General features: G+C 43.0%; 1 protein-coding gene across 1 annotated transcript; it reads left to right on the top strand.

The window, feature by feature from the left end:
• Positions 1-885: 885 nt before the first annotated feature.
• On the top strand, positions 886-22227 carry LOC139210165 (LHFPL tetraspan subfamily member 4 protein-like). The gene is made up of 4 exons (XM_070840150.1): positions 886-1294; positions 18330-18566; positions 21422-21438; positions 22174-22227. Exons 1-4 carry the CDS (start codon positions 886-888, stop codon positions 22225-22227), a joined length of 717 nt encoding a protein of 238 aa, XP_070696251.1.
• The last annotated feature ends 272 nt before the right edge of the window (positions 22228-22499 follow it).

Below are 22499 nucleotides of genomic sequence, written 5' to 3'. Positions count from 1 at the left end.
GGTGGAGGATGTCGGATTTACGAGAAAGGACTGTTGAAATTTGACAGAGGGTTCGCGGTGAAAGCTGTCCTCATCCCCCTTTTTTTTTTTTTTTTTTTTTTTTTTATAAATGTATTGTGTGGGACTCCTTCTCGTTTGATCCCCACACGCTGCGTGGACAGTGAAGGCGAAGCAGAGGAAGGGGAGCACCCCACGGATGCCTCGGAAGGTCCAAACGGGGTCCACCGCTGGCGCTACAGGCAACATCTCAGCTCACGGATGGAAATAGGGGATCCTATCCTGAAGACAGATCTGGACTGATGGATGAGGACGAAATCAGCTTTAACCCCCTCCACCCGACCACTGTGAAATAAAGAAAATCCTGTCTTTTGATGGATTTTTTTTTTTTTTAAATCATTCATGGTGTAGCCCCAAGGAAACGAGCCTTAGACAGCAATGTTGAATCACTGGTCTTGTTAAATTATTCACTAGTGGTATAGGTAGGCTATGATTTTTGTATTGCTCCAATGTAGCATCCCCCCCCTCATTCATCTCTACAACGTGTAGTCTTGTTGTGTCTCGTGCACATTTGCAGGTTACATGTTGATCGTGTGCTTCTTGTAGGCCCACTCCAAAGCCTTTAACAGCCACATCAGAAGCACCCAAAGCAGGAGAGCTTTAATACAGAGAAGGAAAGAAGCACAGGAGATCTGTGTGGTGAGAGGTGGTGAGAGGTGGTGAGAGGTGTGGAGCTGCCTGGGAGGCTTTTTTTTTTTAATTATTATTAATTTTTTTATAAATATTTACATTGTTTTTTTCTTGTAAGAGTGTAAAGAAGGAGGACGGGGGTGGAAAGAGAGATAAAGGAGAAAAGAGAGAAAAAAAAAAAAGAAGAAACGACCAAACATGTTGCCTTCCCAAGAAGCCTCCAAGATCTACCATGACAATTATATGCGCAACTCCCGGGCCATCGGGGTGCTGTGGGCCATCTTCACCATCTGCTTCGCCATCGTCAACGTGGTGGTGTTCATCCAGCCCTACTGGATCGGCGACAGCGTCAACACGCCGCAGGCCGGCTACTTCGGCCTCTTCCACTACTGCGTGGGCAGCGGGCCGTCGCCCAGCCGGGAGCTCACCTGCGTGGGCAGCTTCTCTGACTTCAGCTCCATCCCGTCCGGAGCCTTCAAGGCGGCCTCGGTGTTCGTGCTTCTGTCCATGGTGCTGATCCTCAGCTGCATCGCCTGCATGGCGCTCTTCTTCTTCTGCAACACCTCCACCGTTTACAAGACCTGCGCCTGGATGCAGCTGCTGTGCGGTAGGCTCCCTTCCACTCACCGTCTCCTACCTCACGGGCTCTATTCCGTCTTTTCAGTCTCACAGATGCTCAGCAGAAAGCCACGGGAGCAGACACAAGCAAGCCAGCAGTCAGCTGGCCCGCCTGTTGTATCTGCACCTTGCAGTACCTGAGCGGTCAGAGTGTTGGTGTTTGCTGTGTGTCACCATTTTTAACATTTTAATGAATGCTTCCCCCTTGTGCTGATCAGTCATACAAATCTGTTGCTCTATATTATGGGATATTGTCAGGTAAGACAATAAATCAACCCTAAAACAACATTTTAATGTTTAAGAATATAAAAAAACAAAGATGAGATACCGTAGCTACATGTAAAAGCACAAAGCTGCAGATTTCCACACGAGGACCTTTGTAGTGTGTCAGTGTGGTGTAGTGTAAAGGGTGCAGACAACATCTTGTTACTTGTTAATCAGGAGTTTCCATTCCTGCAACAACAGGACTGAGACAGTAGGAGTGCGTTTGAATGATTATTCACAGCAACGAGAGGCTCCTCCGTCACCGTCCATGTTCTGTGGATCCACCGCTGCATCTGAACAGAGAGCAGCAGCAGCAGCAGCAGCAGGAGGATCACAGCTTCATGCTGATGAAATGCAAATGTCATTCATTCATCCATCCCAGCTCATCGTGGGCCACACGATGCGGTGTGATGTGATGCAGTGGAGTCATGAACTCGTTCTCCTGTGACTGAGGGCTCGCATCGGTGCCGTATGGCTATTTTGAGAGTTGATTCCAGGTCGATTGGATTAGTGTTTTCAGGATGTTTTGTCGCTCTCGTGGGTAGATTACGGTTTGTAGGCATGATTGGGGATAAATGGTGGCTCCCCAACACATCCAGGACACACTCAGTCACACTACCTTCATGGGCAACTGTATAGCTATGGCTCTGTGACATTTACAAACGGTCGCTTTGCTGGTTCACTTTAGACGTATGCAGGTTTAAGAGTTAAGGCCCCTTAGAGAAGGTGATGTTCTAGAAAAAAGGCACCAGTCGGACATAGAAAGGGGCAAATCCAGGTTTCACTGGTTGCTAAAAGTCCATCTTCAAATGTTATGCTGTCCTGAAAGGGCAAAGTTAACATTTATTTTCATTACTGATTCATCCACAGTTACTCTTTTTTAAATAACTGATTAATCATTTAAGATGTATAGTCAGTGAATGACAAAAACAAAAGCCCATGGCGACATCTTCAAATGTCTTGTTTTGTCCGACCAACTCTCCAAAAACCTTCAGTTTACTGTCACACAAGACAAATACTAAAAAATGTCTAAACAGTGAATCAGGTCTCGCAGATTAATGAACTAATCAATCGACCGACGAATCATTTTAGCTCTCCTTACTCTACTAAGACGCTGATGCTCATATTGACTGATTATTCTGAACAGCCCACCAGGGAACATCATGAATTTTGGCTTGATTCACTGTGAGTGCCTTTTTCACTTTCTGCTGATTTTCAGTGCCTTTTTTTTTTTTTTTTTGCAACAACAAAAAAAAAACAACAACCAAGATTGTTGTGTGAGGGGAAAAAAAAAGAGTAAAATATCGGTTTAATCCGTGCTGATTAGATGTCACAGAGCCAAGTGAGAGAAATGACCATGTCAGCAAGTCTCAACCTGCGGGCAGGGAGAGCGCCGTGCATCTCACAGAGGGTGCAAAAAAAAAAGCACGATCTCGCTCATACGCGCATTTTCAGCAAGCCTCCTGTGTACAGCCGACTTCTTTATAAGCTGATCAATGTGATAAATAGGCCAGGCAGAATAGCGTGGGAGTCAGTTTTCTGTACAGAAACAGTCAGCATACTGAATGAGAGGGAGGGAGGAAGGAAAAGAGAGAGAGAGAGAGAGAGAGAGAGAGATCGAGAGGGAAAGAGAGATCAGCACTTTTTTTTTCCTTCTGTATTGTTCTTTTCCTCATCCTCATCTGCCCACTCTGTCCTCTGTTCTGCCGAGTGCGTTGAAAGGGGTTGGTGCTCCACGATCAGCACGAATCAGGCAGAATAGCAGAGGTACAGATATTAACTCCCTGTATCTAAATCTTCATGACTTAACAGGAATTGAACCTGGGGTCTTCCCACAAGTCATTTATCAAGTAAAACGTTGTTGAGAAGGGGTGGAGGAAGTGTTTAGATCCTCTCCTGAAGTGAAAGTACCCGTGCTGCAGAGTAAAAACACTAGTTACAGGTAGAAGTCCTGCATTTAAGTGTTGACAGATGTAGCATTTGAAAGTTGTAGCTGGTCGAGGTGGAGCTACTTTTAACTGTCTCACATAGTTCTGTGGTTTAGTCCAGTGGTTCCCAGCAGTGGGGCTGATCCCTGCACAGGGTCACCAGATAAACGTGAGGGCTCCACTCTTTATAAGAACTGCTAACATCCCTGTAATGTAACAACCGTGAAGCGTCCCAAACCCAAAAGGCTAGAAATCACTGGTTTAACCTTTAACAGTGTGTTGTATTTTAAAAACTTCATTGTTTTTATATTAAATTTGAATCTGAAAAGTAGCTAAAGCTGTCAGATAAATGTAGTGGAGTTAAAAGTGGAATAATTCACTCGTGTATGGTGTTTCAGGTCTGTGGGACCCGTTTTCATTTTTTTATCAAGAGCCAAATGATAAGATTAATTATTTTTTCAAACTCAGACTCATTGGCCTTGGCTCATATTGATGAGTCTGAGTTTGAAAAAATGATTAATCGTATCATTTTTCTTTTGATAAAGAACATGAAAGCGGATGAAATCGGGTCCACAAACCCGAACACCGTACAAGGGTTAAAACGTCACCAGTGCAGCGCTGCTCCTCCCACTGACGGGTGCGAGGATTCAAATATGCACAATCATGATGAAAAAGATGAAGCGCATGTGATCTATTAAACCCACCACACTCTCACGCTTCCGTGTGATTGGCTGGTTTTGCCTTCCCACATTTGCTCACTGCTGCATGGCTGCTACAAAATATCCAGCTAATTTAATAATTTGTGAGTAGATGTCAAACTTTGTGAAACTTCAGAAGGTTTTACTGTCCTTCCAGTGGCTGCATGTGATGTGTGGTGGAGGTAAGTTGTCTAATAGGGCTTGGCAGACAGCCTAATGCTGTTCACCACCTTGGAGATGATCATTTAATCATCCACTCTGCCCTGCTGGGTGTGGCAGCAGGCCTCCTGGCACTGCGCAGTGACAGAGGGTACCACAGCAAATACAGTAAGGGCCAATTTGAACTGGTGGCGGCCTAGATTTAGGCCAAATGGACCAAAAGTGTCAATTAGAGAGCAGTTTGGACCCTTAACGTGATGGTCTGCTAAACACGCTACTGCAACAGGAAGGTAAAAGAGAGATGTTGAAAACGTTGTCATTGTCTGCTCACCTCCATGTCATCTTACAGTACAGCAAAGTTTGATCGTCCGGTCATTTCACTGGTGTAGCTTCATGTCAGACGTCCAGGTGAATGCTGGGGAACTGTGGGAACAATCACAACCAAGAATAATTCTGTATCCGACGTATTTGGTTAAGTAAAGGTCAAACAAAAGAGAAAAAAAAACTGAGCTTAGGCCAAAACACTGGGATGCAGGCCTCTTGGCAGAGCACAGTGACTCCGTGTGCCTTGGCATCTGAAAGGCTGAAAATGAGCTGAAGTTGGCTTCTATGTATACTAAGTTAATGTACTTGAAAGACTAGACGGTGCCACTCATAACCCCTTGCCAATAAAGGGTCCCTGTATTTCCCAATAGGCCATAACAAAACCAATACTGGTATTGGACACAGGTTTACCTCTGATTGTAGAACGACTGGAAGCGAACGAAGCTGCAGAAGAAACTAAACCACCAGCAAAAAATAACAATTTTTCGCATGTCTGCTGCTCTGCTCCTGCATTGCCGTTAGAAATCCAAGAGGAATTGATTAGAAAACCCCTGCAGCAGAGGCCTGAGTCACAAAGCAAGATTAGTGGGTTTATCCATCAATCTGTGGGGCTAGCTCAGGTTTTCTGGAGTCACAAAGCCGGTTCCTTTTTTTAACAGGGCCTGATCGCCGTGGTAGCCTGAGCTGCACCGCTAACCTGCTCCGGAGCAGCTTAAAGGATGGCTTCACCTATTTTCAAGCCTGTCTTACAACAGTTCTCATACTCGTATAGCCATATGCACATTGATAGAATAATTGGTTGCTAATAATTGGAATTATTTTGGTTTCACACATATTCTGCCACTTAAACAGAGATATAATGTACCACACGGGATGCAGTGTAGATGCTTTTAAACTATATCATCCCAGCTAAGTTCTTCTAGTATTTCTATACTGCACATTTGACCACGCTATAAAGTTTTCATCCATCGATGCAGACGTGGACTTTGCTGCTCTTTATACTATATCACCAGGTAAGTCATGTGTCCAACATGACAAGGGATCCTAAATGACTTTCATGGTGCCGCCACCATGCGATGCTTTGTCAGGAGGTCATGGTCATTTCACGTTACCAGCTACCAATGTTAGGTCAGTGAAGCCACTGACAGTCTAAGTTGTTCTTGCTTTGTGATACAGCCTCCAAGACATAATGGATACCACAGAAACTATCTGCAGTTTTTGGTTCAAAAGTGGACAACAAGTTTAACAGTTATTTAGTAGATAAAGGACAACAATGAGCTCAGCAGGAAACAGAACAAACCAGAAGTTTGGGCCGTTAGTGAATCAACAGCTGGCTGCTAATAGGTGACTTCCGTCCTATCATCCCCCAGTTATGTCACACCTCAATGGGAAAGAGAAGAATGAGGTCACTTTACACTTGGAATCTAGACTAAGCAGCATTTTTCCGCACGAGAAAAAGAGCAAGAGGTTAGTTTTTCCCACAAGCACCTGAGGTCTGTGAAGCTGCTCGCATCTTTGCTTGGATTTAGATTAATTCAGTGGGAAATGCTCCTGGGAAAAGTGATAGAGCTTCAGCTTTAGTTTTAATTCACCTTTCTCCAGCAGAGATGAATTGAGTGCAGGAAGCTTTGAGTAAAAATCACATAAAAAGTTTTGATTTTTTTTTACCTTCCTACATCAAGACCCAAAGGTCTGTTTGTGTGCTTTTCTCCTCTTCCACTGTACCTCCCCTCCTTTCTCCCATCTCTTTCCAGTTCTTAGCATTTGCTTCCATCCCCCCCTGCAGAGATGAGGTACCATAGGAAAAGCCCGCTAGCCATTGCAGTTCGATGACTCCCCTCCTCTCCCTCCTCTCCTCCATCAGCTCATGTCTCCATCCCTCCTTCATGTCTTTCCCTGTCTGTTGCAATATTAAACAGAACTAAGCAGGACAAGGGCCGTGGCACAGGGGAGGAGCTCTCCTGGGAGAAATGACCTGTCAGCGACGCTTTGGTCTCAGTGTGTGTGTGTGTGTGTGTGTGTGTGTGTGTGTGTGTGTGTGTGTGTAAAAGCGAGCCAGGAAAAGATGCTTATAGTGTGTAAACTGGAGGAATCGAGTGTGTGAATGAGAAACAATCCAAACGAGAGACCATCTTGTGATGCGATCACACTTTCCTTGACACCAAATTGGTGTTCATGGTGCAATGGAACACAGGACATGATTTAGCCAAACTGAGGGAAGGTTTAATGCATCTTCTCCTTAGATAATATGTTTTATTTATGAAAAATGGAATGGTCATTGTTTAGGAATGTTTGCTAAGAATCCCATGTGAGCATGTATAGATTACATAAGATGGATCTTTTCGGGTGCTGTTGTTGTCAAATGTCTTCTAGACCGAGCTGGATGGGACTGATTGATTCAAACTGGGTTACAGTGATCCATGGTTTAAAATGAATGTGTGAAGTGTGTCGTCCAGTGGCTCTTTTGATACTTCCTACCCCCCGACCTTGGCCTTCACGGGGATCTCAGCTACACACCTGTAAAGTTTTGTGCCTGCCTCTTGCACATTGTAAAGAAGTAAAGAAATAGTCTGGGATCATGGTGATGTTTGATTCCTCTAAAATTTAGATTTAGGGCCCATTGGTTTGTCCAGCAGCAGTAAGCTGGAAACACGTCAGTTTATAAAGTTCTTGTGACTAGTTTCACACCAAAGCAACATTTGCATTCATCTGGAGTCAAGTCCAATATTCACTCACTCCCTATAGCTCTGGTTTGGTCTCCACCAACTCTCAAAGGAAATTTCTGGCTTTTCAGCTGTTGCTAATAAGTGAGAAGTCAGTAATACTGATACTTTATTCATACTGTAGTCAAATAATTGACAGTGGGGATGATATTCTCTGTCACTACTCAGTAAATGATTGCCGATTGATAAATTCAGCTTTGTGCCGTGCGCTCTCCTTTGGTGCTGAAGTGATGACGATGTTGCTGTTTAACAGATTACTGTGTGGATTATTGCCCTGCATGGCCTCTTGTTTCACTGTGGCGTAACTTGAAGTAAGGACCAGTAGCGCAGGGCCGGCTGTGACGATCCTGATGCAGGTGTTTTATGAATATTCTGCCAGGGCTGTTCAGCTTCGGGTGCTGCAGCAGCACCTGTGACAGGTAGACAAATCTCCCCGTTATGTGGAGAGACAGATACAGGACAGCATACCGAGACTGACAGATACTATAGTGAGCTCACTGCTGCGTAGCTGCAGAGGAGCAAATGTCAAATATTTAGAAGTTATATTCCAACTAGAAAGTGATATTTTTGCTAGCACAGTATTTAAGCTCAGTGTGAGTTATTAAGCTTAAGCCTGCTATATGTTCTAAGACAGAGATATGACAGCAACATTATAGTAATACTATACAGGGCTTACTGTGGACTAGTGTAACACATTTTTATGAATCAGTTGGCACACTTGTTATGTTTTCATGCCGTGTTGATGTCCCGCCTCTGCTGTTACCTACATATTGACTTGCAACTGCACAAATGTCTGTGATTACCTTTGAATCACCTGCAAAATATCACTTGATGTCACTAATCGTGCCTTGTGATGCCTTATTATGTACATATTAGCCACCCTTTTTTGTGTCCCCTCAAGTAAAGCAGTGCATCATTCTGACCTGTTACTAGGAATGCATCATTACCTCAGGCTCACTTACAATTACTCACCGTTTTTTACGTCCCCACAAGTAGATGATCGTCCAGTCCTGCTGACAAGCTGCAGTTTTAACTGAGAATCCACAATTTGACTCAAGCTAGAAACATTATCTTGCAATAATTATTTTCAGAGCACATTTTCATTAAAATGCACATCCATATGTTATATTATTAGCCACCACAGCCAGACTAGATGCAAGATGCCCCTCTGTTTCTGAGAAACGTTTCCAGAAATGAAAAGATTTTTAAATCTGCTTAAATCTGACACTTTGGGGAGCATAACTTACTGCACATGCTTATGGTTGGCATTGTAAGAGGGTCAACAGATGCCGTGCAACGCCAGCACCATGTTTCATTTCAGTCATTATGATCTGGCAAAGTCCAACAGGCATGTGGTTGGATTTAAGGAGTTGGAAATGGACATACGTCAAAATATTTTTTGGGCAGTTGGATCAGCATATAACCAGTTAACTCTGGCATTACTCAGTGGACAAACACACCGTTTTTCAACCACTTTTCATTGGTTGAAAACGGTAGCTATGCTGGAAACCTGATAAATTACCTCTAAAATATCAGAACAGGTTTCTGAAACAATGGTTAGATTTTACCTTTAGCCACTTAGCTTAGTGAGTAACTACTATGATGTGGTTGTAGGCAGATAGAAGAGTTTATTAATGTATTTCTTAACACAAATGTAAATACAAACTGTTACTCTGTGGAGGCTGCTGCATAAAGAAATGTTATGTGGCAATAAAGTCACACACTTAAAGTAATATAAGGAAATACAGAGATAAATAGTTGAGGTTAGGAAACGAGAACACTTGGTTAATTTCAAGGAAATGATTGTGGTGACAGCCAACAAACAGGCAGGAAGCAAACGCCAAAGTCAAAGTCAGATGCTCTTCACTCCGATCCTCCACTCTGACCTTCACACCATTAGTTTCTGCTGCACCACATAAAGGCACGGTGCTTCCTGTGGGTGTTGCCAATATGGACACAGTTCCTGCCTTATGTGAGCACTTCAGAGTCCTTCATACTTACCAAAATAGGTTGTCATTGATTTCCAAATGGGCCCTTGTGAGCTTCTTCTTAATTTTAGAATAAGAAATGTCCACATGTGTTTGATAAATGACCAACAGTGTCATTATTTATTTAACATTTGTGAAAGTGTAAGAGAGCAGCGGACGGTTGTACAACTGTGTCCATTTATGTTCTTACAAGGAGTATGAAGTATATGTCTTCCTGTAGCAGGGAAATGAGCAATCAAAAGTGTGTGTGTGTGTGTGTGTGTGTGTGTGTGTGTGTGTTTGAAAGAGAGAGAGAGAGAGAATGAGTGCCTGAAACACAGCAAGTGAATGAGTTGTGTGTACGTGAGTGTGTGTGTGTATTAGCGTGTGTGTCTGCGTGTTTATGTGAGCGTGTAAAACCGCGGGTAAATGTATATATGATGGTGTGAGAGTTGAATTATTAATGAGACAATTTTCTTGCTCTTCTCTGAAGCCCGTGTGGTGTTTTTTTTTTTTCTGTTTGCCTGCACTAGTAAATGTGTAAAGACCGTGTGTTTGTCTGTTTGTCTGTTTGTCTGTGTGTGTGTGTGTGTGTGTGTGTGTGTGCATGTGTACAGCTTCATATGTGTGCCAACACCAGTATGTAGATAAAGGCGCCCACGTGCATGTGTTTCCAGCAGTAGCTATATAGATGCTGCAGTGGTCGAGTTAAATATAGAACTACACAGAGAGAGAGAGAGAGAGAGAGAGAGAGAGAGAGAGATTCCCTGGGGGATATCCCTGCATCTCTCTCTCTCTCTCTCTTTCTCTCTCCCTCTGCCTCCCTCTCTCTGAGATTTCTGCCCGGCTTTTCCCAACCAAACGTACATGTTTTAATTATCAGGCGCTTAATAAATAATTCCAAAGTCACCGGGGTGTTTCTAAAAATACCCTGACAGCTGAATAATGGATTCCTTTGACCCTTCTCGGCATTGTCACAGTAGAAAGAGAGAGAAAGCCCCTGAAGCTTGTTGATAAGATGTAAGCATGAGGAAAACATGGAAATTTCTCTGCTATGCATCATGCATGCTTCTCATTACTGTGCAATCTTTACTGAACATCACATATAGCTCCATTTCACATGGAAATGTTCATTCTCTTTGAGTTTAGTTTTATGTTCAGCTTTTTAGACTCTTAAACAAGCTGTACGGTTTGAAGATGAGGATCATCATCTGCAGTTTAGGGCTTCAGCACCACAACAGTGTTTTCTCTCATACATGGAGCTGATTGTCGTTCAGTTGTTCACACCTTTAGTTCAGCTGCACTGACCAGCTATCATTTGAATGGATTTTCCTTGTAACTAATTGAACTGGCTATTCGTGTTTTATGTCTTAGGTACTCTGCTGATGTGTTTAAATCAATCTGCAGTGACTGAGCATGTCAGCGTTTGTTTTGAATGAAAGCTGGAGGTCGGTCGGCAGATTGCTTCTGTAGGGATCGAACCTGTCAGTATGTTCTCCTGCCTGCTAAAGGTTTATTCACCCAAAATAACAGAAGCATTTATGCTATTTCAGCCTGTCTTTTTTGGATTTACTTGTCCGGGTTTTGAGACGTGACAACTTAGCTAAGGATATCCCTCCTCACTGTGAGCACATTTTGTTGGAATTCATTTTTACAGAGGAAACCTTTGACAGAACAGGCTGTGGATTATCCAGGGAAACCAGGCTTTACTTCCTGGAAACAGACCATTTCTATTTTGAATTTTTAATGCTGTAAACGCAACTAACAAAACAAACTTCCATTGTGTTGGGGTGTATATACAGAGCAGCCAAGAATCTCAATATTGGATGTTTCCGCAAAACCACTGTTTACATTCAGTGATATAGATAATGCATTTAATGTGGGTGAACTCACCCTTTATTCTTCATTTACAATCAGAGACTTTGCTGTCATCCATTCAACCAAGTAGAATAATGGTGGAATTCATCAAAGATTCTAATCAGTGCTTTGTACAACTTTACGACTTTATTCATTAAAAACAAACAATTATTTTAGGATTGTTGCACAGTCGCCATTGAAGCTGCACACTTTCAGATAACTTGTCAAATTCAGGATTCAGAAGAAATACCTATACAATAATATCTATACAATCAAATCACAAATGAAACTGTACACAATGAAGTTTGATGAGAAGTGAAAAAAAGACACTGAACTCCAGTGTGGTGAGTTTACTAGTATAGTTTAAGTATCAGTGCTGGTTCAGAGAGATACTCTTCCTCTAATCATGAGTTAGATGGGTCGCCTGAGGGCACCACTCACTGGTCCCTCAGTATATCACAAAACTGCTTTGCGTGGCTCAATGAAAAACGATGCTTGGACTTGTGCAATGACACATTATGCGGTTATGTGCAAGCCTCTGTACGCCTGCCAATCCTCTTCTCTAGATCCGGGAACTCATACAAGCGGCCGGTGAAGGACAGAGAGATAAGTGGGGAAAAGATAAATGACGGAGAAAAAAAGAGGGGGAAGGGGGTGGTTTTAAATCCCGTGAGAATACGTTTGGAAAAGGTGGCGCGTTTAGCATCTGAGGGAGGTCAACCTTGTGGAAAAATGTGTACATTTTATAGGAGGAATTTACAGTAGGTCAAGAGGAGTGAAAGAGTGTAAAGACGGAATGAAAGAGGGACTGAAAAAGAGGATAGCTCCATGCCAAGTGGGCCAGTGAACCCTGGCGGCAGCAACATCTTGTAAAGTGCCCCCTCAGCAATGCACACACTCACACCAACACACACACACACACACAAGAGGCTTGAGCCCAACTCCGATAAAAGCTCTGCATGTCAGCGAGGAGGCCGTCCATTAGAAAGACGGAGGTGATGCAGGCCAAGGTCTAGACACAGTAGCAGAGGGAGGGGCAGGGCTCACACTGCTTTATTAAATTATACAGCGGACATGGTGATCTCTTAATGCAATCATGTTCACACCTTTCCATCCACTGTTGGACTGCAGGAGCTCGTCCGTAGCAAATCTGTCCTTAGCAGGCTACATTTTGGTCATAGTTACAGCCTTGTTGCAAGCTTTTAGATTACCAGGAAGACTTCTAGATTTTGAAATGGTCTTTTTAGCGGGATGGCGGTGTTTTCTACACATATAGAAGCTGGCTAAACTAAACTAAATGTTGTTACAAATGACACACAGGTTCCTCATTGTGGGGAAAAAGGCTCCTCGTGCACTTCTTCAGTATTATTCCCAACATAAGAAACACTCAACAGTCCCTGATAATGAAGCTAACGTTAGTTTCTCACACTAGCATAAACTGAAGATGTCGAACACCCCACCCCCCCTTTTTTTGCTACACAGCTGCATCACACCAATATTTGCTTATCTTGATTGGAAATTCAAGGTCATGTGAGTGGATGCATCAATCTGCATTTGAGAGAAAGGTGTTGGCGTGTGCTGATGTGGATCCCTGCTGCCATGCAGTCGCTCCGTCAGAGCTCAGATAGCTGGATGGCGTCATGGCCGTATGCACAGCAAACACAGAGTCAAGCTGATCAGAAGGAATACTGTGGAGCCTGGAGCTGCTCCCATCAAAAATACTTCACACGCACACTTATATATAGCACACACTAGTATTTTTAGAGCTCTTATATAATCATTTTCGGCTGTTTGTCTGTAATGAAAAAAATCTGTGTGGACATGTGGATAAGAACGTCTGACAAAATTCGAGTCTATAAATACCTTTAGGGTGCTATAAATAACTTGGTTTGCATTATTTATAACTAGTTGGATCACAAACATGTCCTGGCAACGTATTTCCAAATGTTTTCATCAGTCTGATGTGCTTGTTCCTAACAGCTGACAGGCTGTGAAGGCTGCAATGAAAAGAAACGTCAGGACGTGATGAACAGAGATGTGAAAAACGACATAATGGAGTGGAGCGGCAGTAGCCACCCCGCTCTCTTCCTCCTCCTTCATACGTCTTTTTTGTTTTTCCCTTTCATTCTTCAGCTCTCTCTGTCTCTCTCCCCCTCCCATCCTCCCCTCTCTGTTCGATCCCTCTGCTTGCCGCCTTTGAAGGGAGGAAGAGGAAACACCCCAACAACTTCAAAGGGCTTTTCTTGGGTTGTGGGAAGGTGGGGGTTATTTTTAGCCCAGCTGCTGCTGCCCGCTTAAACCCTGGAGTTGCAGATGGAGGAGAAGGGCAGATAGGAGAGCCCATGTCACATGGTCACTGCTGTCATAGTGCCACACAGAGCACAAAGAAAGGGCTTTTCAACGGTACGCTACATGTCCTTTTATTTCTGTGTATCAGATTGACTGGTTGGTTTAGCCTCCTGTTGTGAGGAGGAGTTCATGACAGAAAACACAGAAAACAACAACAAAACAACAAAAACATACATGTAGCACCCATTCACTTACATACAGATGGGAAAAACATGCCTTAAAGCAGCATTGAACAACTATTTTAACTTAACAGCTTCAAAATCATTGTGATGTTACACCGACTTGTAATCGAGGGAACAGCACCTCTTTACTACCCACTCTGCACAAATGTCTGCTTTCGCATGCATGTCATTGGGTTGAGAGGGTACGATCTCCTGGTAAAAGCCACACACCACCGACATGGGTCCTCAGATATCTAGATCTATAGGAAGAAGCTAGCTCAGCGTTCTCAGTACAAACATCACAGCAGCAGCAAAGAGACCAAAAGGACATTGGCGGAGAAAGCAAAGTAAAAGAGACCAAACTGTAGGGGCACCAACTCGCCGGAAATACTATAATACATTCATTTTTTCGTGTTTGTTTTTTCTTCCAAATCAATCCGACCAACCTGCTGGTTGCTTGTTCTCATTGTCCCCATTGGATCTATTATTAGCAATGTCGCCCTGTTCTGAGATCTCTGCGATGGCTTTGCTGAGTACAGTTTTGTAAGTCCCGACCAAACCAGCGGACGGAGCTATGATGAAAACCCAAGTTGTAATTAATGTTTTTTTTACTCCTCTTTAAATAATACCCCATAGTAAGACTTCATTTCATGCCGGAACATGATTTGATTCAGAAAATGTGACTTTAATTTGCTCACAGAATAAACACATCATAGTGCCTTATATGTTTTTGAGCTGTTGACAAAAATGGTAATTGCTCCACCACAAGTACTGCATAATATTATTTACCACAAAGGAAAATGATTGTTTAATGAGCTCCGTAGCCACATTTTCAAAAAGCCCTCACTCAGTAACTGGGTGAGTTTCATGCCAGATGGGGAAACATTCATCAGAAATCTATAAAACATGTTACCTGACACTCATTACTCAGTTAATGATTTTATCGTCTCTTATCTATGTTAATATCTTGTATAAAGGTCATAAAAGAAGCTAATAAGCGTGATGATTTCCCACGATGCTTACTTCCTTTGCTCCTCTATTCTCTCATTACTTACTAGATTATCGTCATTATATTCTTTCTCATTACGTTCTTTCATTACTCCTGCAATCATTTTGTCAGAGGAGTGTTCACGTTTACAAATGGCGTACGCCCCGGCTTGAAATAAGACTCCTCATATTTGCGCGGCGTTCTGCTTTACACAGGGAGGTGGTGACTAATCTGATATCCTCCCTCATCTGTTGCCATGAGTTCACCGCCCACCATTTTCCCATGATGGATGGCTAGTAGGTGAAACACGGGGTCCTCAGAGGGAATCACTAATGTGACAGGGTTCAACCATATGACTAATGGACTTCACTGTAATACATTCGGATCCATCACCCTCAGACCCTGCAAGCACAACGTTTTCCTGCACTCCTGTGCTTTGCTGGAAGTCCAGCTAAAGTTAAACAAATTAACCTGCATGTATATTCTCTGCAGCGGCATACAGACCTGCTGTGTAAAGACTGGGGCGTCCAGCGGCCTAATAGTTACAATGTGTAGCATAAAACTACAACATCCTCTGCTGGATTCTAGCCTGGGGTCTTTGTCATGAGATCTGCACATTGTCTCGACAGCCCATTCCTCTGAAACCCTTATAGGATATCTGCAGTCCCAAAAACAAATGCCCATTGGACCCAAAAAGCTCTCCCTGCAGCGTTAGTTCAGCGACTGCTGGACCTGTCCGTGGTGCTGAACTGGCTACTGTCGCAGACAAATTACCAATGTCGGAATTAAATCACGGGAGTTTTGCCTCTGTTGCTGCTGTATTGTGGTTGTTGGTGATGAGGTTTCTCTGGGGTCAGGGTTTGGTTAGATAACAAATGGGCTTTCAGTGCAACGGGACCTTTTTCAGACTATTGGGGGTTTTGGAATAATGGGTCGTCAGAACAATGGCATGGAGCCCTTTGTCAGACAGCTCTGTCCCCCTGTATTTCCTGCCTGTTTCTGTACTGTAAGCTGTCTGATGAAGGCTGTGTACACAGCACAAAGGGAGTCACAAAACTACCTTTCAAGCTTGTGTCTCCCTCTTATTTACAAAGGATGGACACATGTCTTTTCCTGTTGTGCTGGCAAATAATAGAGCTAATGTCAACTTTTGCAGGTTACCTTCAAACTGTGCCCCCCCCCCCCCCCCCCCCACTTACATGTCCAATGGGACTTTTTCCAGACATCGGGATTTCAGATTTTTGCGTCATTGAAAGATTCACCGTCAAAAAAGTGCATTGGTAGCATCAGTTTGCAGGCCACACTGAGCCTCCATCCTTACTTTATACGCTCCAGTTACCAGTGAGAGTTTGTTTTTATAGCATCTTGGTGCATGAATGCATCAGCTAATGATAACTGACTTTTAAAATCTCTGCATGGACAGCGATGGGGGACTCAGGAGTGGTGTGTCTAAACTTGCTGTTGACCTTTGATGCTCACAGAAAAGATTAAGCTTCATAGGCTCAGCAGCAGATCAGCAGAATTTACTCAAAGCTCAACGCTACGATCCCCTGTTTTACATTTCAGCCTTTACATTTCTCACAGCAGAGACTGTTTACCCCCTTTTAACAGACACACACGGCTCACACAGCACTTTAAATATTCACAATTGCACACCAATTGAGTTCCAGACGTTTAATGTTTTGAACGTTTATTAGACTGAAGCGTAAATAATCACCAACTTTACATGTGTATCACAAGTGATGTTGCCCATGGAAAAGACATGTCTGGACTGGAATGAAGATTCAGTGTGACATCTGCCATGTATGTTCCCCATCTCCCAGCGGAGCCCCACTGCTTTACTTACAGCCCCTGAGGCGCAGACTGGCTGCTATTTAAACAGCGCCGGTGAGCAAGGAATATGGCACAATCAGCTCCCCAGCGATGCTCACTTTGATGAATGAGCAGAGGTGTAAAGTATAGATTACCATTTTTGTTGTAGTGTCGAGATTGCATGTATTCATTCCCCCAGGGAGATTTGTGCTGTGTGCGTTTTGTTTGTGGGTGTGAGTGCATGCAGGTTTGTGTGTGATCTGTATGTTTTAAATTTAGTCACATACTCAGTTGTCTTCAGGTGAGGAATCTATACAGTGCATATATTCAATCCTCCTACTGTTTACCCCTCAATATTCAGAGAGCTGCTGCTACTGAACTCTGCTCACATTCCAGTGTTTAAAGCTGCAGGAGACATGTTTTCAGGCTAAACTACAATGATCTCATCAGCATTGATCGTAAAGTGGGGCTAAGTGAGAGTCATAGTATTCACCTAAATGTGAGCGTTGAGTGTGGACACTTCTCTGCACATACAGACGGATGTGACGGACAGTTGTAGTGATTTGCAGATTTGTGCAAATACAAATCATGTGAGCCACTTTCTTGTTGGGAAAGGGGTTGTTTTGCCTTAACGGATGAGTAGCAAGTGACGTATCTGTGCCGCTTACGTCATTATCAGCTGTCACTGAAGCTGGTTGTGGTTGTTAGGAGTACGTAGCATGAACCGAGGAACAAATATGCGGATTTAGGAGTTGTTATTTCTGCAAGTTGACTTGAATGGTGTTGCCAAAGACGGCTGAAAAAGTTCTTCAATGTTGCTAGACGATGCCAGTTGCTAATTTGCATAGCTGTGATTTCATAATGTGACTATTTACATTATGTGTAAGCAAACTTAACTCTGTGATAGGTTGACTGAATGTGCCCAAGAGAGGCAAACATGGACATGGTTGAAATGCATCGTGACTATAAACTCGTTCTCTGTGAGCTCACCTTCATGGATGATCTATGAGGTGCTACGATGCAGTGCAACCTGGGATTGCTTTGTCTGGAGCGAAGGAAAGCCTAAAGTCCACATGCACGTATACACACATGCAAACAAACTTATCCTGACACATTATGCATATGAAACACACACACACAGATGCAGTAATGAGGGGATCAGTTGCTAAAGATCACCTTAAAATGCTGTAGCGTTGTTAACTAGATGTACCCCATAGCTCTGGTTTCAGATTAATGTTCACTAGTGTAGAACATGAGAAAAGTTTACATCCAATCCATTGTAGAACGGCCCCAGACACCAATTACTCCAATAGCAGTACTTTCAACATGGTGTGTTTCAGTACAGGACGCAGATCTCACTAATACAAAGAAATAACTGTGCTATCACCATCTAAAGGACACCAGAAAAAAAAAGCTGGACTCAGTTTGAGATCTTAAGTCTCTCTGCTGTGCTTGGTGTCCTTGTTTTAAAGCTGACCGACCAACTTGGTAAACATTTACTTGATTACTGGCGTCCTACAGAAAGTCTGAATATTAGATGTTAAATACTGACGGCCTCTGTAGTTTAAGGCCATCAGTATGTTACGTGCAAGGTACATTTTTTATCAAAATCCAGCTGCAAAAATGTTCTCTTCCCTGACACCTCTTGTGTTTTTTCCCCAACTCAAATACTCACATTTTCTTTCTGTTGTTTCACTTTTACCCTTTTCCTGTGCGCCTGACATTTCCCTCCCCCCCCCCAGTTCCAGCTCTCGCTTAAATCCAGCTTCTCTCCTCCTCCGTGTCGTCCTGCAGGAGTGTGCCTGGTGCTGGGTTGCATGATCTTCCCCGACGGATGGGACGCCGAGGTGATCCGGGACATGTGCGGAGAGCAGACGGGGAAATACTCCCTGGGCGATTGCTCTGTACGCTGGGCCTATATGCTGGCCATCATGGGCATCCTGGACGCCCTCATCCTCTCATTCCTGGCCTTCGTCCTGGGCAACCGGCAGACGGACTTCTACCTTGATGATTTGCAGACAGACAACAAAGGTAAGCCAATGAGCAATGAGTCATAGCATTAATGTGACATCAGTCAGTGTGATTTTAAACTATTGTGTGTTACTATTTTCAGAATATTTTGGCCTGAATCCAAGCACATTAGTAAGAGTAATATGACTGTTAGATTCTATCCAATATATTGGCTATTTACAAGACATTAAAAATGATCCAGTGTGTGTAGTTGACCGGTCACCAGTGACTATTGCTTTACCTGTTAAGTTTTCCATTTCCGCATCACAGACATGCAATTTACAGTAATTGAAGCAGTTTTAATTAAACAAGTAAATAAAGCAGGAATCTCATTTCTAGCCAACAATTGCTGACTGTTGACTGAAATAACTGCCCCTCACAAATTTGATCAGCTGTAGGTAACTAGCTTGGTTATTGAAGAAGGGACTGGCCATTGTTCTGACGGCCCATTACTCCAAAACCCCAATAGTCCAAAAGATTGCCCATTGGGCCTTTCAGCTGCGTTCCTCCCAGGCCTAACCTCCTCACTCACTCAGTGAGCCTGGGCAAGCGTGATGTTTCTCAAAGTTTTCTTCGCACCCCAGGAGTTTCAATATAATGGGCTGGTGGAAAAATGGCATGGCGCCACTGACACAAACACTATAGGTTGGCTGAAAACTCCATCTCTAGCTGATGGTTTTGTTTTCAGCTGAAACCTTTTAAAACAAAGACCAAGTAACAGTTTGGCTGCAGATGCTGGAGTGTAAACTTCCCCAAATCCAATAAAAAGCTGCTAATGTTACCCTAAACTATGGTAATGCTTATAGCACATTGGCTCACACACAATGGACGTGTTTGTAACATCATCTAACCTCAAATAATAACACACTTACCTAATGACATCCTGCCTGTCATTGGGAGTGATGCTAGGCGTCTTGTGTAGACTAAACTGAACTAGCCAACTACGCTGATGGTAAACCACACAAAGGAAAGGTATAGTTACAGTTGCAAAGCCATAATTAGACGTTATCTGTTGCTTGTTTTTATGGATATATGGTGAAACTGAAAGATAGATCAAATCTCATCTTTTTTTTATTGTTACATATGTTGTGTCTTCTCTGATGCCGATGGTGTGCAGATGATGGGAGGAAAAACGTCCGCTGACAACGACTTGTTGCATAAAAATAGGTTTATTACAAAAAGATCAGTTGTCTAACAGGCTCCATGGTTGCCTGGGAAGACGTAACCCAATTATTTGTCTCTTACAGACAGAGTATCCCCTTGCCAACTTAACGTCTTCCCCGAGCTTCTCTGAATGTCATCTTTTATACCTTTAGAAACGCTGACCTCACCGTATGGTTTCCCTCAGTAGCAAGGCCCAAAGAGGTCTTGCCCTAATATGGAGGGATGTATAGAAATTGTCCCTCTTGGGAAGTCACCACATCCTTATATGTTACTATTCCTCTTGGGAAGTCATCCTGCAGCACCCTGACCGTATATGTTAACACATACCATGCATCCTCTCTGACTCTCTTACCTAAACATTCACAGAGGAGACACACACATACATATAACATAGCAGATGCACATAACATATCAGATACCACACATATATAAGTATTGGATGTGTTTATCCGGTATAAATTGGCACATCAAGCCTGTAAAACCACTTCAAATGAAAGCATAGTTTATCTCAGTGCCTCCAAAGGTGGGTTAGCCAGTCAATCTTCCTCCAGCTTTAATTTTTTGGCCATAACTGTGAGGCCATTAACACAAATGCAATTTGCCCAGTTGAAAAATGACTACACTCCAAACCTGACCTCAGTAACTTCAGCCAAATTGCTTTCAGTGCTGTATTCAGGAGTGGGAGAGAGTCCTCCAGAGGGTTTCTGACAGTTTGCATGATGTTGCATCAGGGCACTTGAATTGCATTGTTTCGGCTGTGTGAAAAGCAAGGAATCGCAGGAGAAGGTGGTGGAGGGGCAAGAGCGAAAGACACAAGGCAAAACAATAAAAAGTCTCCTTACATAAGGATTATGTGTTTGATTCGACGCCGTAAACCAAATGTGGAACAATACGAAAAAGAAGCAGAGCAAGGGTGAAAGAGAGGCAGAAGGGAAAAGAGACGGAGAGAGATCGATGACACAGTAGACGTAGTAGACTGAGTGCGTGAGCGATATGTACAGACAGATAGAGCGAAGAGATAGAGTAAAGGGGAGAGGAGGAGTGAGAGGAAGAGGCTGGGAGATAAAGAGAGAGAAAAGTGACATAAGATGTCTCGGTTCTCTGACGGTCTATCTCCGTGATGGTTGCCATGGTAACTGGAGATATTCCAGCGCGTGGGCGTGTCTTTCTGTTCTTATCTGATTAACCTCACTGACAGTCTCGGTGATTTTACACATTTAATGCATCTAATGCTTCCCCGGCTGTGTGAAGTTCCTTATTTTGCCTCGCATTTCTTTCAGAGACATAAACGTCCCTTTCATGGCTTCTTCACGTCGACACGGCAAACGTGTATGACAGCCTATGGACAGTCCACGTCCACAGTCTGTGTTGTCCATAGAAGTGGAAAAAAAGTGTAGAAGAGTAAAAAAGTGCAGCAGCATTTGGCCAATAACAAGAAAAAAATGGGTTTATATCAGCATATGCAGAAGAAGGAAGACAGATTTTACAGTAATAAACGTTTTAAGAAGAAATATATGAATGAAAACAAAACATAAATTGACTTCCAGAAACAGACTGATGAATAATGAAGAGTGTTGACTTACTGTGAGCTGTACGTGGGCTCAGGATGAATGAGGTTTTTTTTTGGAAGCAGATTCATGTTTTGCACAAATATGCACTTCACACCCCTCTTTGTAAATGCCAACACTTCCGTTCTGCTTTTGTCCTTGCAGATTTTGCTGTGTCGAGGGTAAGTTGACTTTTTGCTTTACGCATTTCACATGCATTATGTTTGAGGAATACATAAACATGCATCTACGTAAAGCCTCATTATCAAGGGATGGGCCTGTAGTTTTCAGTGTCCTGTCTGATTTTAGCTCTTTTTAGCTTTTCTTCACTCGTCTCAGACAGAGTTAGCGGCTGAGACCATTTCTCTGAGCTCTACTTTTATTTGCATACCTTCCCATCTCTTCCTCTGACAGCTGCTTTTCTGACTTTTGTGCACCTGGAAAATCCAAGCCAGAATCGCATTTTGTTAATTTGACAACGAGTAAAATCAATCATTCGGCCTTCATTGATCAGTCTTCACTTAATGGCATTTTTAATAGTCTGATGTTTTGTCAATTTATTCAGTCAATTTATTCGGTGCTGATGTGCCACTTTGGGTTATCCTGACCTTTAGACTGTTGTATGGGTCAAGCTCCAAACATGCAAGATCCTACATTTCACATGATGCAACTCAATAACGGCCTTTCATTAGACTTTTGCAGCTCCCCTTTGTATGACATCACTAGGGTTACTTTCTTAGACTCGACAAATCTCCTCCAGACAAACATACTCACATCGAGTTGTTCCCCCCCATGACAAGTAAACTGATTGTTATGTATAACATTGGTGTTTTTGTCCTTTAAAATCTCACCCCTTAAATGTTCATTGATTGCCTGTAAATCAGTTCAGTAACAATCCTCTGTGTTGATTTCTTCAGATTGAGGTTCGGGACAGAAGAGAGCCACGGTACGGAGTGCAGCGTCTTCACTGAGGGCAACAATGGCACTGGACATCTTCTCTTCTCTTCTCTTCTCTTCTCTTCTCTTCTCTTCTCTTCTCTTCTCTTCTCTTCTCTTCTCTTCTCTTCTCTTCTCTCCAATGATCAGGATATCACCCCAATCTCAATGCAGACACCAAGTGTACAGGATTCTGTAAGATAAAAAAAAAACAAAAAAACTACAACAACACTGGGATAAACTATATTTTGAAAAAAAACAATATTATACAAGGTTGTACAGTGCATTTAACACTCGACTTTCACAA

This window comes from Pempheris klunzingeri, chromosome 11 (genome assembly GCF_042242105.1).
Source record: "Pempheris klunzingeri isolate RE-2024b chromosome 11, fPemKlu1.hap1, whole genome shotgun sequence".
Classification (NCBI taxonomy): Eukaryota; Metazoa; Chordata; class Actinopteri; order Acropomatiformes; family Pempheridae; genus Pempheris; species Pempheris klunzingeri.
Note: the sequence above shows the minus strand (reverse complement) of the source record. Positions and strands in the feature narration are given on the sequence as shown.

What these genes read in the sequence shown, in the direction of transcription:
- LOC139210165 (XM_070840150.1), top strand. Translation starts at nt 886, where the DNA reads ATGTTGCCTTCCCAAGAAGCCTCCAAGATCTACCATGACAATTATATG. An exon ending in CTGGATGCAGCTGCTGTGCG is followed by an intron (nt 1,295 to 18,329) that starts GTAGGCTCCCTT and finishes GTCGTCCTGCAG; the next exon opens with GAGTGTGCCTGGTGCTGGGT.